This window comes from Thamnophis elegans, chromosome 1 (genome assembly GCF_009769535.1).
Source record: "Thamnophis elegans isolate rThaEle1 chromosome 1, rThaEle1.pri, whole genome shotgun sequence".
Lineage (NCBI taxonomy): Eukaryota > Metazoa > Chordata > Lepidosauria > Squamata > Colubridae > Thamnophis > Thamnophis elegans.
The window spans coordinates 147,339,889-147,356,598 of NC_045541.1; the positions used below are offsets into that span (position 1 = coordinate 147,339,889).

The 16,710-nt window shown below is 39.6% G+C and overlaps 1 protein-coding gene across 3 annotated transcripts in view; it reads left to right on the forward strand.

The window, feature by feature from the left end:
* Positions 1-6,240: 6,240 nt before the first annotated feature.
* WDR20 (WD repeat domain 20) overlaps positions 6,241-16,710 on the forward strand; it is a 67,689-nt gene continuing 57,219 nt past the window's right edge. The window contains exon 1 of one of the 3 annotated variants that reach the window (XM_032234500.1): positions 6,241-6,580. In XM_032234500.1, coding sequence (XP_032090391.1) covers positions 6,317-6,580 — 264 coding nt within the window. In that variant the 5' untranslated portion in view covers positions 6,241-6,316. The remainder of the gene's footprint in view (positions 6,581-16,710) is intronic. The other 2 variants (XM_032234505.1, XM_032234512.1) reach the window with 2 other exon arrangements.

A 16,710-nucleotide genomic window follows, 5' to 3' on the forward strand; every position in this document is an offset into this window, starting at 1 on the left:
CTGGTTAAACTAAACTCAGACAAATTACTTATATACTGATCTATAAAGGTCTGCTGATGACTTTCTAACATTTTTCATATGGCATTCAGGACATTATAATCTACAGCAGGGGTGTCAAACTCACGACGACACACTGTTGTCAAGTGATGTATGGCAACTTTTCTCCCCTTTGCTAAACCCGGGAGTGGGCATGGCCAGTGTGTGATGCTCTGGCCCATGGGCCACGAGTTTGACACCCCTGATCTAGCTAGACTTATAGGCTCATCCACACATTGGTATTTTTTTTCGAATTCTTGAGATGAGAAGAAAATATACTGATATAAAAACCATTTGTCTCACAACATATCATAAGGGCTCAGTAAGAAGGCTGATACAGGTAATTTTTGACTTACAACCATTGAACAATGGTTTGTAGTTACAATGGCCTCAGAAAAAGTTACTAACGACCTGTCTTCAAAGTTATGACCTGTACTACCTTCCCCAGTCATGTGACTACAATTTGGATGCTTTGAAACCAGCTCACTTTTGCAATGGTCCCTGCTTGGTTCATGCATTCTCACAGTGTGCAAACTTTCAACTTTAATAAGATTTGTATGCCGCCCACTCCCTTGGGACTCTGGGCGGCTCACAACAAAAGTAAAAACATATAAACATTTTAAAAATACAATTATTAAAATTAATTTAATCAAGTGGGGCTGGATATTAATCAATAGCCCCAGGCCTGCCAGAACAGCCAGGTCTTGGTCGCTTTACGGAAGGCCGGGAGAGTGGTAAGGGTCTGGATCTCTGTGGGTAGCTCGTTCCACAAGGCCGGTGCAGCTACAGAGAAGGCCCTCCCTCGGGGAGCTGCCAGCCAGCATTGTCCGGTCGATGGCACCTGGAGGAGGCCCAACCTGTGCGATCTTATTGGTTGTTGGGAGATGAATGGCAGGAGGCGGTCTCTCAGGTAGCCAGGTCCAATACCATGTAGGGCTTTAAAAGTAACTACTAGCACCTTGAAGCGGCTCCGGAGACCAATGGGGAGCCAGTGCAGCTCGCGGAGGATAGGTGTAACATGGGTGTATCTAGGTTCACCCATTATCGCTCGCGCGGCTGCATTCTGGATCAGCTGCAGTCTCGAACACTCTTCAGGGGCAGCCCCATGTAGAGTGCGTTACAGTAACCCAGTCTTGAGGTGATGAGGGCATGAGTGACCATTCGGAGTGCCTCCCGGTCCAGATAGGGCCGCAACTGGTGCACCAGGCGAACCTGGGCAAAGGCCCCCCTGGTCACAGCCAACAAAATAGATTACAACAATGACTACAACCCCACAGCAAATAATTTGGCCACATACAGTATGTCTTCTACATTGGTGCCCAAATAGAAGACATGGTGTACAGATGTGGCTGCTCTTCACAACTGGTGTTGCTTTCTACTATCTACTACTTATCATTGGAATTGCTGCTCTCTTGAAGACCCCAACCAGGGGTGGGTTTCAACCGGTTCGCGGCGGTCCCTGCGAACTGGTTGGTCGCCGAACCCGGAAGTAAGTAACTTCCTGGGAACGGCGAAGGCCCCCCCACGCCTGTGCGCGCCCGCGCGCCTGCGCCCGCTCCTTACCCGGTTTTGATGAATTCTGCGCTTCCACGCATGCGCAGGACGCATACAGGGCCTGCGCGATCCTCCAGGAACAGCTGGAGCATTGCACAGACGCTAGTACGCATGCGTGCGCCGCGCACGTGGATGCCGCGCACGCGCGTGAGGACGCCACACACATGCGCGAGGACACCGCACACGTGCGCGAGGACGCCGCACACGTGCGCGAGGACGCCACCGGCCTCGTTCCAACCGAACCGGTTGGAACGGGGTGAGAAACCCACCCCTGCCCACAACCCACATTCAAGTTGCACTAGGTTAACATTTTCCTGACCAAACTACCCAAGAAAAAAGAAAATGGCCCATTACCAAATGTTCTGGCACAGAGAGCCATGGAGGCAAAAGTCCCACAGCAAATGGCTAGGTAAGTGGGACATTTTTGTACCACAACAAACAGGCTGTTTGGGGGAGCTCAAACAGAATATATTTATACACCAGATCTTGAAGGTAACATTTTACAATGCTAAAAATAAGTGATATTGAAACTGAATTGAGAGAGATTGTTTTATTCAGTCTCAAAAAATGGTTTGGAGGCTGTAGTAAAGGAAGACCTGCTAATGGTTTTTCCAACTTTTTGGAAAGTAGTTCCTTACATAGTTCCTTATTACAATTGGGGAAGACTTTTTGACATTACAGTATTTGCATTCTTAAATGAATTAGCAACATACAACCTGAGTATATTTGCATATCTGGTTATGTAGCTTAGGTGTAAAATGCAAAATATTATAGAGACCAGATGTATCTGATTGCAAAGTGCAATACTGTATTAAAGTATATACCCATTTCTAAAATTTCAGGCATCATATACAGTATGTACATGGCTACCATATGTGGATTGCAAATCCTCAAAAATACAATAATCATCACATAGAAGTAGATAAAACAGTTCTTTATCTTTTGTTTCTGTCTGGTGATTACTTAATATTTTTTTTCAGTTCAGATATGGTAGCCCTTACATACATTCACTTGCTTATCTCTCTCTCTGCATTTAATGAAATTGGCTGTCTAAAGCCATACTGTAATCATTTTCCAAGTCTTTAAGACACAATCTTAATGCAATTAAGTATCTGGAAAATAGCTAAAAGGAATTGTTGCAAGGTACAATAAATGAGGAAAGTCTACATCAGTGTTTCTCAACCTTGGCAACTTGAAGATGTCTGGGACTTCAACTCCCAGAATTCTCCAGCCAGCATTCGCTGGCTGGGGAATTCTGGGAGTTGAAGTCCCAGACATCTTCAAGTTGCCAAGGTTGAGAAACACAGGTCTACATACTTCTGTTAAAATGCCAGGTTTTTTGAGTGGTAAAAGAATCAGACCAAGATAAATCAGTTCAGCATTCTTTCCACTTTAATATAACATATAAGCTGTACAGTTCAATGAAAAACAAACTGAAAACCTTTAGGGGACAAATAATTTTAAAAACCTTACAATAATATGGTTGCATAAGGATACACTTCCTTAAACTAATTCATTGATTTATATGACAGCATTCAGTCTTTTGGGGTAAGAACCAGGGGTGGGTTTATGCCGCCATTACTGCCAGTAGGTGTGCATGTGCAGTTGCCTATAAATAGGTCTGCAGATGTGCAGAACATTAAAAAGGCTAAAAAAAGATGTTGCGGAGACTGGGGAACTGGTTTGGAGGCGTGGTGAGCATGCCATCCCTACCAGTTCAGAGACCCAGTCACCATTTGCACTACCGGTTCCACTGAACTGGTGCAAACCGGTAGGAACCCACCTCTGGTAAGAATCTATCAGCATGGCATATCTTGCCTTGGGAATCTTTGTCCACTTTTCTTTGAAAAAGTGCTCCAAATCAGCCAGGGATGAGGGCATCTCCTGTGCATGGACTTCTTCAGTTCACCCTACAGATTTCAGATGGTTTCAGTCCAGGCTCTGGCTGGTCCATTCCAAAACTTTGATCTTCTGGAGAAGCCATTCTTTTCTTGACATGGCAGTATGCTTGGGTCATTATTGTGTTGAAAGTTGAAATTCCTCTTCATCTTCAGCATTTTAGCAGATGCCTGAAGATTTTGTGCCAAAACTGACTGGTTTTTTTGGAATTGTTCATAATTCCATCTTGATTAAAGCCAAAGTTCCAGCTGAAATTGTTTTTTTCACTAAACATACTTTTTGGATTTATGGCCAAACTTGGTCTCCTCGAACCAACAACACATTTTTCCACATGCTTTTGTCAGACTTGATGTAGTTTTACATGAAGGTTTAGGGTCAGGGTGGACAAAACTCCATCTTGCCACCCTACCCCAGATATATGAAAAATACAGGAGATTGTTGCCAATGTAATACACACCTGGTATTTGCCAGAAATTCCTACAGCTTCTTTAGCATTGCTGTAAGTCTCTTGGCAACCTCCTGAACCTGTTTTCTTCTGATTTTTTCTTCCATTTTGAAGGGGCATTTAATTCTTGGTAATATCACTGTTGTGGCATATTTTCTCAAAGTGACAGTCTGTTGATAATAATTGTGTTGCATGCAGTGGTAAGATTCAGCAGGTTCACATCGGTTCAGTAGAACCGGTAGCGAAATTTTTCTAGAGTTCGGGAAATTGGCTGAAGTGCGGGCCAGGAAGCCCTGCCATGCCTGGCGAGTGGGGGAGAAGAGACGGCAAGAGGAGCCCCATCTCACTCCACACACACCAATGAAAGGCAGCAGCAGCCCGGCCGCTTCTCTTCCCCACCCTCTCTGGCACTGGAAGCCAACTGTCAGCCACACTCCCCAGTGGCCCATTTATCCCTCCCTCTCTCATCTCGTTCTCTCGCTCTCCCTGTGTATCTCTGGGCTCACATGGTGCCACAGTCCACCACTGCAGGCTGGAAGCCATCTTCCCATCCTCCATTGGTTTGAGACGCTGCTGAGGAAAGGTGCCAATGATCTCATGGGCCTCTCTTTCTCTCGTCTTTCCATCCAGATGCCCTCGCTTCCCCAAAAAATGCAGGCACGGGAGGGAGCAAGCAAAAGAAGAGGCAGAATGGGCGGTGCATCAAACCAGAGGCCTTTAGAAGCATACTGTTTGGGGGTGGACAGGAGACACGGGCAGGTTTCTTCTTTCACTTTGTTGGGGGTGGAGGTGCTTGCTGCCTTGAGTCCCTCCCTTCTTGCTTTATCCAGTGACACAGAGGATATCTTAGGAAGCCATGGTTTAATTATGGCATTCAGCATGTGATGGAATCCTCTTTCTTTGACCACCATTCTTGGGTGAAGCGTGGGCATCTGAATGGTGGTGGGTAGTATAAGCTCTGCGGCACTGCAATGGAGAAATGGGAATGAGGGAAGGAATTGATTTAATTGATTTGATTTATTACATTTATATGCTGCCCTTTTCCCGAAGGGACTCACTCAGGAAGAACCACTTTCCCTCTTTCCCTGCTTCTCTCCTTCCCTCATGCTGGCCGCTCCATTTCCCATTTCTCCATTGCAGCACAGTGCCCATGATCCACTTTGATATCGGTGTGTGTGTAATTTAACAACGGGTTCACCCAGGGTCAGGTTAGCCATCGCAGGAGGCTCATCCCACATGTATGGTGGAGCTGGAGGATGGGGATGGCCACACCTCCCATGATGGCCAACCTGACCCTGAGCAAACTGGTTGTTAAATTATTTGAATCCCACCACTGGTTGCATGATATAGCCAATGCCTTGGGAAATTTTTATATCCTCCTCATATTTTTCCACAGTAAGATAACTTTGATGATTTGTAAGCTGTTTTTAGACCATGGCTTTTGTTGGAAGAGGCAATTCTGTGAATGTCAAGAAAAATCCTACTACAACAGCTGAACTTTATATGGGCTTGATCAGTATCACTTTAATTGATGACAGTTATTATTTAACATCAGTTTGAAAGTGATTAATTCTGAACACAGCCACATTCCTTCTTATAAGAGGCTGTGAACACTTATGCAGCCACCTGCTAATTTATTTCCCCCTAAAAATTGTTTTTCAATTGAACTGTACACCTTATGTATTATACTAAGGGTGGAAAAAATCCCAGTGATTTACATTTACAAAACTCTGGCATCTTAACAGACGTGTGGTAACTTTCCATTGTATTCATAAATGCATTTATACAGAAAATCTTCCACATTCTTGGGAGTTAAGAAGCAATAAAGGTACAGAATATATGTTATTTCTCTGTGAAGATTGAGTAACCAAAAGTTGAACATTGGCTATAACAGCTGTTATACAATCACAGTAATACAGTAAGGAAGAATATAGTACGAATTGAGCAACGAAAAAGATGTGCAATGTTTTCCAAATATAAATCCGCAGTTAATCTGCATTATTTTCGTCCAGAGGTACCTATGGAGCGCTTGCTGCAACTTTCCTCTTATCAAATACAAAATTCCAACGCAAAAGCACTAGGAAGTAGTTTCCCCTTCGGCGCATGCTCACTCCGAAAGCTCATCTCCCTCTTAATCTTTCCATCACTTCCTTCACTCAGAAAGCTCGTCGCTTTTAATCTTTTCCACCTCATCCCGTTGCACCAGGCCGAGCCGACGCATGCGCAACATAGCGGTAAACAGGGGAAGGCTTCGCTCCTCCCACTTCATGGCACGAACGTTTCGCCCAGCTTCCCTTCATGCGCTTTCAGACCAGGAGAGACAGTTTCCCTCTTTGCTGCGTCTGCGCGCTGGCCTTTCATCCGGGTACTGGAAGACGATGAATGCTCCTTTCCAAGATGGCGGCGGAGGGAGGAGGGAAGGAGATGAACGAGATTAAGACCCAGTTTACCACCCGCGAGGGGCTCTACAAGCTCCTGAGCCACTCGGAGTACAGCCGGCCCAACCGGGTGCCTTTCAATTCGCAGGGCTCCAATCCCGTTCGCGTCTCCTTCGTCAACGTCAACGACCAGAGTGGCAATGGGGACCGGCTCTGCTTCAATGTGGGCCGGGAGCTTTACTTCTACATTTACAAGGGGGTCCGCAAGGTAACGCGCCGAAGAGGAGGGAGGGGAGCGCCTTTTGCCAGCACTGCTGGGGGCGGTGGGTGGGTGAGAAGGAGGCACAAGGGGGACGGGTCTTCCGGCTCTTTGCTCATCCCTAGCAAGGGGTCGGCCGGGTGGTGTAGCAACCTCGGGCACACCGTGGTTGTCAACAAGGCGTTTCCTCGCCTGTTTTATTCCCCTCTGCCCGTTGATACAGGGTCCTACTCTGGTCGTTTCCGAATGGACGTGATTACCTCGGAAATAGGAGGATTTCTCTTGGTTTTGCGGAGGCAAAGTTATTGCCGTCGTTTAGCTCAGCCGGGCACCTTACGCGGGGATTCAAAAAGCTAAAGGGATGAGTCGGATTTGCTTCGGGTTTTTTCCCCGTTTTATTTTCTCATTTTATGGGGGTGGGGAGTACTTTGCAAAGTTTTGACATCATTCCTCTTAAGGCAGCGCAGATGCTCTTTGGGCTTTGAAGGCTGAAAGTAGGTATCCTCTAAATGTTGGATTATGCTTCTGAGGGCAATGATGGAACTCATCGGTTTTAGAAATATTTTATTTTTAAAAATTCTAGCTAAAGTTGTACTTAGTCTAGTGCTCTGTGAATGTTGAAGCCAAATTAAAGAGTGAGTTGATCTGCGAACACCTTTTCTACTTGTCAAAAAAGCCTGGATGTGTGTGCTTGTTTTCCCTTGTGCAAAGTGTTAAGATGATAAGAAACAATTTTCAGAGGTTGGAATAATCCTTTAAGTATATGTATCAGTCAGAACTGGGTTGTTTTATTGTTTGAACTTGGCATGTGTTGTTAAAAACCCAGGTTAAATAGCCGTTCAATCATAAAACTTAGTGGTAGTTCTAGTTGTACAATGTAATTCATAGTATCATTGTGAAATATTGGAGAAGGGAGTGCTGCATATGCTGCTTGAACCTTTCAGAGAAAAAGCTTCACATATGAATGTAATATGTTTAAAAGTACCTTAGTTACAGGGCAAAAAAGTATTGTATCTCTCAGAAAACATTATTTGAACTATGAGATCTTATGCATTTAATATTTTGACAGATAGTGAAATAGAAACAGGAACAGACCTTTTCATAGCTTTAATAATGTTATTATTTAGCTTTTTGATAATATACTTTATGAAGACTTTACTTTGTAAAAGTGTAATAAATATATTTTGAGTCTTTGACTTAAGGTGGTTAACAAAATATTAAATTCTTCCTTGGAATGCATATTATATGAGGTAACAGTTCATGCACACACTGAAACATGTCCCTGGAATATCTATGCAATATAGATATTATTTAATTAATGCATTGGCTTTAGTTCTGATTAGTTTGAACACAATATGTTTTACATGATCTACATAACATGTGTTAGCATTGAAATTAGATGTGCTGCAGTAGTCATGCTGTATATTTTACTAAAATATTGAATGTAATAGCTAAACCAAAGATAAAGGATTTAGATATAGGCAGATAGATGTATTTGGTGCTATGGAATTTGTCCTAAGTATTCTAGCAGATCAAGGCAAAATATTGAGAAATAGTGAATATTGAATGTATATTTGTTTAATAGCGAAGTATGGTGTGAAGATGTTACATTGTTCAGAAAAAGCTAAATTAAATTCACAGTTGTGTTTCTTCCAGATGTTGGGCAATATCTTCCATCTTTAATAGGCAGCATGGCAATGCTCTTGTTAGCTTGTGATAGATGCTGTAGTTAAGCGTGAGCTAGAATGTGTCAGATTGGAAAAAGTTGATGTAAAATATTCTGTAATAAATGATATATTTTCAAGCATTTGTGGAAATGTCACACTTCTACTATACTTGCTACTTTTTTGCTGTTGAAAGTAGATGTGCTCAGTCTTTTAAGTGGAAAAGAATATTTGCTCACACTTTATTTTTGAGTGCCCTGGATTTCAAAGTGATGATATGTGTCATAAAATATGGGTAGGAAATAGGAATCCTTGTTAGACTTGATGCATACAAAGTCTTAACTTTTATATGTGTGCTGTACATCTTATGTAACAATCGTGACTTTTAAATTAAAAGATTAAAAATGAATGTTCATACTCTATGACAACAAGATAGATACTGAATGGTGAATTCTTGTTTAAGAAGAGCCTTTCAAATCATACTGGATGATATCTGAAGACCATCAGGTTGGTTAAGATATCATATAGCCGATTAATGAATAAAAACCGGTAAGGTTACTACAAACTTGGTAGTGGAACATTGTCTATCTAATAAGTATACTAAATTACTAATAACTTCTAGAATAAAACTTTAATTTAAAAAAGTTTAAAACAAATCATCCATAGGGATGTTTATGCCAAATTTTAATTGTTTTATTCTAATAGTATGTTAGGATTAGGATTAATACAATTCATGATTTAAATCAAAGAAGTTTTCTGACCTTCATTTAGACAAAATGATTTAAGTATTTTGGTTTTCTCTATATAGGATAATGGACTTCAAATGAAGCAAGCAGTTGCCTTCTAATAAGATACTCTTGGAATCAGAGGCAGATGGCCTACAATTTGAAATTACCGTATTTTTCAGAGTATAAGACGCACTGGAGTATAAGATGCAGCAAGGTTTTGAAGAGGAAAATTAAAAAAAAGTTTTTGCACTGCAAACCTCCCAAAAATGCCCCGTTTTTTGTGAAAACGGGCCCATTTTTTTAAAAAAAGAGCATGAATAGCCCTTAGGAGGCTTGTAGAATGCTCCTGGGGGGTAGGGGGTGGCAAAAATGAGCAAAAAGCTGCCTATTTTTCAGGAAAATAGGCCCGTTTTTTGTCAAAAAAAGGGCATGGATAGCCTTTAGGAAGCTTATAGAGTGCTGTTGCGGACTGGCAGGGCAAAAAATGGCTCGTTTTTCACTCATTTCTGCCCTCCCCAGCCCCAGGAGCTCTCTGAAAGCCTTCTAAAAGCTAAGGTCATTTTGGTGAAGGGGGCAGAGTTTCAGGAAGCAAAAAAATGCTGTATTCAGTGTATAAGACATACCCAGATTTTCAGCCTCTCTTTTGAGGGAAAAAGGTGCGTTTTATACTCCAAAAATATGGTATGTCCATCTGCCTCAGTCTTGAAAGAAACCCAAACTGCAGTTAAAATAACTAACAGAAATATATAGATTTTTGGACTTTTACAGTTTTAAACTTCATATTTTTCTGTTCTTTATTGTAATGAAGATTATTATTTCACAGTGATGTTAACACTCTGTTGGAAAACACATTTATGATCTTGACTTATTAGTTTTTGTATTGCGAAGCTGGATGGGACCTTGAGGGTCTTCTAGTCCAACCCCTTGGTCAAGCAGGAGTCCCTATACAATTTGAGCAAGTGGCTCTCCAGTGTCTTCTTAAAAACCTCCAGTGATGAAGCACTCTCAACTTCTGAAGGCAAGCTGTTCCACTGGTTAATTGTCCTTACTATTAGGAAATTTCTCCTTAATTTCAGGTTGCTTCTCTCCTTGCTTAGTTTCCATCTATTGTTTCTTGTCTTGCCTTCTGGTGCTTTAGAAATAAGTTGACCTCCCCCCTTCTTTTGTGGCAGCACCTCAAATACTGGAATACTGATACCATGTCTCTCTCAGTCCTTCTTTTCTCTGGCTTACCCTGTTTCCCTGAAAATAAGACCTTCCCGGATAATAAGCCCAATTGAGCTTTTGAGTGCATGCGCTAAAATAAGCCCTCCCCGAAAATATTGCAACACAGCAACAACCATGAGGTAACCATGCTCGCCATCTCCTGCATCTCAAAAATAATAAGACCTTCCCGAAAATAAGGCCAAGTGCTTATTTCAGGGATCAAAATAAAATAAGACCCTGTTTTATTTTCGGGGAGTAGTATGTGTATAAATGTCTTGTGGTATGACTCTGCGTGCTTACTCAAAATCTATTCTGGATTACTTAATATTTAACATGTTAAAATGTACAAATACATTTTCTTTATTTGTTACCAAAAATACCTGAAAAGGTTATGTTGTATAGTAGTTAACATAAATGTCAGCTTATGGGGAGTGCTCGACTTGTACAGGGAGTCCTTGACTTGTAATCATTGGTTTGGTGACCGTTAGAAGTTAAGTGCATTGAAAAAAAATGACTTACGATCAGTTTTCACATAATGATTGCAGTATCTCAGTAGTCCTGTGATCAAAATTCAGATGCTTGGCAACTGGCATGTATATGTGATGGTGTCCAGTGGTCATGTTATCACCTTTTGTAACCTAATAACCAAAGTCAAGGGAGAAGCCAGATTCACTTAACAACCATGTTACTAAGTTAACAACTGCAGTGATTCATTTAACAACTGTGGCAAGAAAGGTTGTAAAATGGGGCAAAATGCTTAACAATAGAACTGTCATGCTTAGCACAGACATTTTGGGCTCAACTTGTGGTTGCAAGTTGAAGACTACCTGTAGCCTATTGTGTATGGGACTGCCTTTGAATATCATTTGAAAGGTATAATTGATGACAACTATATTGCTTGAAACTGTTTTCAAATTTTGGAATACCACCCCCCTTCCTCATCCTATTTGGGAGCTTAAATACATTTCCTTCCTTGTGCCAAAAGACGAAGTGGCAAACAATTTCAATATTGTTGCCAAAGTATTAACAATATTGTCTCTAAGAAAATTCCTGGAATCAGGCTTAGCTTGAAACCCCTTTTTCATGGCTTTGATGTATTGCTGTTAATTTCAAAAAAATTCCTATGTCCACAGTGGAGGGTTTATCAGTGGTGCTTGTCTTTGTCTGCCCTCTCTAGAAAGTCCCAAGATTTTCTTTTCTATGCCAGAGTTTGTTTTTGTGTAGCAAATATTTTAATAGAACAATTGTTCTGTTTGTTAATTTATTTCTTTAGTTACTTTTTGTGTTTTATTGTTTTATTTTCTTTCAAATATAAATGATTCAAATATTATTTCAGCTGTGAATGATACAGTACAAGTATAAGAAAGCAGAATAACAATTTTGGGATAGAGCAAAAAAAAAACCCTGATAAATATAAATCTTGTTCAGATATACGGAAATAGATTCAAATGTATAGAACCTATTTTCAGAATATAAAACATACTAAAAAAAAAAACCCTGTCAGACAGTTCTTTCAAGTCAGTTAAGAAAATAAAATTCATAATGGCTAAACAGTTGAGTGACGTGTAAAGGAAATAACAGAATACGCAAATGATTTACGTAAGCAAATCATTTCAGGAAAAAAATCCACTGTCAAGCCTCCTTATTATAACCCTACCAAACTCTAACTATCCATAGAAGGTTGTGGTTTTGGATAGGGCTTGCCAAATATATTCTGCATATTATCTTCAATTGTTTCCTATAATATGCTGGATATCTATCTCACAGCTGTTACACTTCATATAGATAAACGGCAGTTTGGTTTGATTAGTCCATTGCTGTAATTAAATAGCCTATAGACTTGGTACTATATTCTTGGCTCCTTGTCTTCTTGAACACATTCCTTTTCTGTACTGTGAACTTTCAAAATTAATGGTTTTCTGAGATTTCTAGCTAAGTTGATTTGTGTCAGTGGTGAAAGGTTTTAGCTGAAATATACAGATATCTGTATATATACTTTTATCTTTGTATTTCGACCTTTTGTATTTCTTGAGCATTTTCGCAATTATGTAATTTATCTTAAAACATAAATTAAACTCTTCTTTGTTTTCTGAGTAATCTCATAGCAATTTATGTTGTTATAGTAGAGATGATACCTTGCCACAAAAGAGAAAGGTATAGTGTGGCTGAAATTGACAGCCACGCTTGCAGGTATTCCACTTGGATTGCCAGGGGGCAATCCCTTGTTAGGAAAAGCAAGTGCCATGCTTTTCCTAATAAGGTAACAAGTAGGACAGTTTGCAGCTGTGTTCACCAGTTCTCTACTTTATTTGAATGAGCTCTCGAGTTCATCTTATATGCCCAAAGCATTATTTTCTGTCCATGAGAGAAATAGAGAATGGTGGCTCCTGATCATGGAGGTGAGAAGTGTGCTAGCAGAGGGTATGGTTTCAATTTGTTTAACTTGCCCCAACATCATCTAGTCTTCCTGGGTAGATGGAGAAACTGATCTGAACTCTGGACTGTTATCAGGTTCCTCAGCCTGATTTATGAGGGTTCTGAAGAAATTATGTAGAAAAATAATCCAGAAAATTGGCTGAGGTAGTGTTGCTTTCTAGATCTATAACTATGTTCAAGGAGCATGTTTATTTATTTTTCACACTTTATACCAATATGATTTCTTAGCGATATATACAATTTGACATGGACAGAACTTTATTTTCTGCACAATAGGATAACTGCATCTGACTTCAGCTTTATTCCCTATCTTGTTTATATCAATAGGCAAGATTTCATTGGTTCCTTGAATCATGTCTCCAGAGATATTACAAGGAAATGGCTGTTCTTGCAGTAAACATGTTTCTTGTTGTAGTTAGTTACAATTGTACATTTCTTTTATGGGAACAGTACATACATTACAGTTTTTTAAAAATGTGTATCCTTAAAGATTTTGAGATAATCAGAATAACAACTCTTCTATATTTTCTGTCACTTAACCAATGTTTTTGTCTTAGCAATTTAATACCATGTATGTATATTCTATGGCAAATGAGATCTGGAATATTGATCATGATTGCAGAAGAACGTGCTGACTCTAGTTGGATCCTGTATCTTTTTTTAGCAGCATCCCAGGACCAAAGTGCTGCATCTGGGAATCTTTTTTGTCTGGATATCACCATTATCAGGGCATCAGGAAGAGAATCTCAGATGTTACTATGTACAGAAGTGGATCAAGAAGAAAGCTTTATGTCAGGGTTCCAAATAGCATCCAAATTAAATTAGAGTCCAAGGCAAAGCATTTCTCAAAGTTCCAATTTATTAAGAAAGCCATGTTGGCACATTTGGAATCTGAAAGCTTCCCACGCAGTTGAAAGTTCAAGATCTTGCCCACAAGTCCATCACATGGCCCAATCTTCCACTGCCATGCTGGCAGTTCCACCCATCCAGTTCTGGACAGGTGCATAGGTGCAAAGATAAAGGATGACCTTGTCTTTCTAGAAAGAATTTTGTTATGGCAACATATCATCTAACTCTGTACAATCCCCCCTCCCATTTTCCCACAATAGAAAATACATAGTAGAATAACAGAAAGTGTAGCAGGTCAAAGAGCCAAAAGAAAAGATGGCTGCAGGCATGATAGGTGGCCTCCCCTCAGAAGAAAAGCATATCCTATAAAGAGAATAATGTAGGGGAAAGTATAACTAACCACCTCTTCCCCCCCGGGAGGTGGGGGCTTTGGCTTATCGGGAAATTTCTCATGGAATTATTTTACTAGCTTGTCAGCTTTTACAATGAACATTTCTCAAAGTTCCAATTTACCCCGAAGTTTGGGGTACTGGTGAAGAAGGAGAAAAAAACAGAAAGTATTTTAAGGGGAAAAAAAAAAAAACAAAATATTATTCAGCTTAATGTCAGGGTTCCAAATAGCATCTAAAATTAATCAGAGTCCGGGGCAAAAGCATTCTCAAAGTTCCAATTTTTAAGAAAGCCTGACACTTTCTTCAGAGTATCCCATCCCAAACTGTTTAGGAGTTTAAATGTTTATAATGACCTCTTACATGGAGCCCACTGATTATGGAAAACAGATTTAATATAAGAATAATATAATTTGATTAATCAATCCATGCCAACAGTCTGCATTTTCTGTCTCTGTCTGAATAGCAATGCTGTATGCATAAAGATGCCATTTTGAGAAAATGTAAATGCTTTTCTGCTCTCCTAATAATAATATTTAGAAACCAAACTTCTAAATGTTACTTGACCAGATTAACTAGTTTCATTTTTTTTTGTTTCATAATCAAGGCTAATTACTTTTACATTTGTTTTAATACTGGATTACTTTTGTTTCTAGTTTTTTTTCTAGAAAAAGCCCAAGCTAGAAATTTTTTTAGCAGGTCTATCAAATTTGAATTGCAGACTCATTGATGATCTTATTCATGGGCTTTGACTTATTTCTGCCTCACTGCTCATAGAATCTTCTCCATTTTAAGGAATTAAAACATTTTTACATACATTAAAAAAAACTTCAAAATAAATTGGATAGCAGAATTGTGCAGTGTTTCGGATTTAACTCAGAATAAGTACTCAGAATATACTTTGGCACATGTGTGAATACAGACACAACACCTGACTGCAATTCATTAAAGCAGTGAGCAGCCACAGATCCTGTAGAAAGACGCAGCTGCCTTAACATGTTGCGGACAGCTGATGTATTCTTAGGGTTCCAAAGCATCTCTTCTTAACAGTGCAAAACATTTTGCAGCTGCTACTAACTTGCAACCTTTATAATTGTTGCCTGTTATTTAGCTTAGTCATTTGGGAAAGTTGATATTTGTAAGGTCAATAAATGAGAAGGAATGATTGCAACAGATTTTCAACTTTGTAGCTGAATTCTATCACCTAGTTAAGATTTCTCCTTCCTAGTTTTTATTGATGCTTTGTTGTTGCTATTCCCTTTATGATTATAATTGCCCTTAATTTATCCATCACCTTGTCTCCTGCTTGGAGAAAGGCGGCAACAGTGAGCAAAGTTGACTATCCAAAGAAGGAAATTACACTAGTAGATTGTAGTAATGGCTTATCTCCTGAATACTACTGAAAAAAGCTTAGGGAAACTTGCTTGTGTAATGCCATCTCTGCTAGGAAAGGAAAGAACGATCAGAACTATATTGATCAGTGTGTAAAAGTAGAATAAGTAGAATCTTATTGTTATGGTTATGAAAACTCTTGATTCAGTCCTAATATTACTATAAAACAAGAGGTTCATCAATAACGTGAAATTGACTTAAAATAAGCATGTGATTTTAATTCAGGATATAGTTTGATTTGGTCAAGTTCAGAGGCCAATCAATTTGTTAGGGTCATATTGAAACCAAAACTTTATATCTCCCATTAATTATAATGAAAAATCCACACGTATGCACAATGATTTACTTTTAAATGTACATCAGAACAAATTGAAAATTTAGGAGACCTTGTTACCAGGAAGAAGCCAAGAGGCAGCAAATAGGTATGGAAGTTTGGGTGGTGAAGCTGTATAAATTAATTACATACAAAGAAGTTACAACTTTACTTTTGCAGGCACATTGGCTCTTATTTGGAGATATATTTTACCAAATTTGAAATAGTTGGATACAGTATAGTTTTGGTTTGATTTTTGGTTTTGAAAGATGTGTGGGATTTTGAACCACACAGATACGACTCTTATGTTTGGCAGGCAGTTTGTATGAAAAGAATATGTATTGTAACATTTACCACTTAATTAAAAGTTGAATGGTGGGTAAGTGTAGGGATTTATTAGATATATAAGGAAGGAAAATTGAAGGGGCATATTTCTAAAAAGTGTTAAAACAGAACTCTTATTAAAGAACCCTTGTGTTATAGTTCTGTCAGCAAGGCTGCAGAAAGAGGTAGCTTAACAGGAATGAATAGAAAACAACATTGGATTGATACCAGGTTCTCATGCTATATATTGCATTGCCTGTTACTCAATGACTGCAGTTCCATCACTGCTTCCTGGATTCAATGCTTCAGAATGAGGTCTTCAGTGTTAATATCATGAGTGAGGTCATCATGGTAGCCATTTATGCAGCTGCAAGCCAAACAATTGTTACAGCATTCAGAGCATTGCCTCTCACTCTGAAGATCATTTGGGTCAAGATGAGAGAGTGAAAGGAGCAGTATGCTGGCTGGCAGGTGGATACTTAGGTAGACGACCAGGACAGCAGACAGGACAAGGATGTCAGAAAGAAATCCTTTTCTCTTTGACATGGAAACTACTTGACTCTATAATGTGACACTATCTAAAATGCATTTCTGGAATCCTTCAAGATAATCAAATAATATGAGATGCTTCAAGAAAATCTACATCCTGTTCTGTAAGCTGTGATGGCAGTCTTTCTTCATTTGTAAAGGCATATAGTTTCTGTAGAGTGGTCTGATTCAGTTTGGGTTCAGCAAAATTCAATGTGTATTTCTGGTTTACATATTGTATATTTATTTCCTACTCTCCATCCTCTTCCTAGTTTATCCTAATAATTTACTTTGACATATGGAATAGACA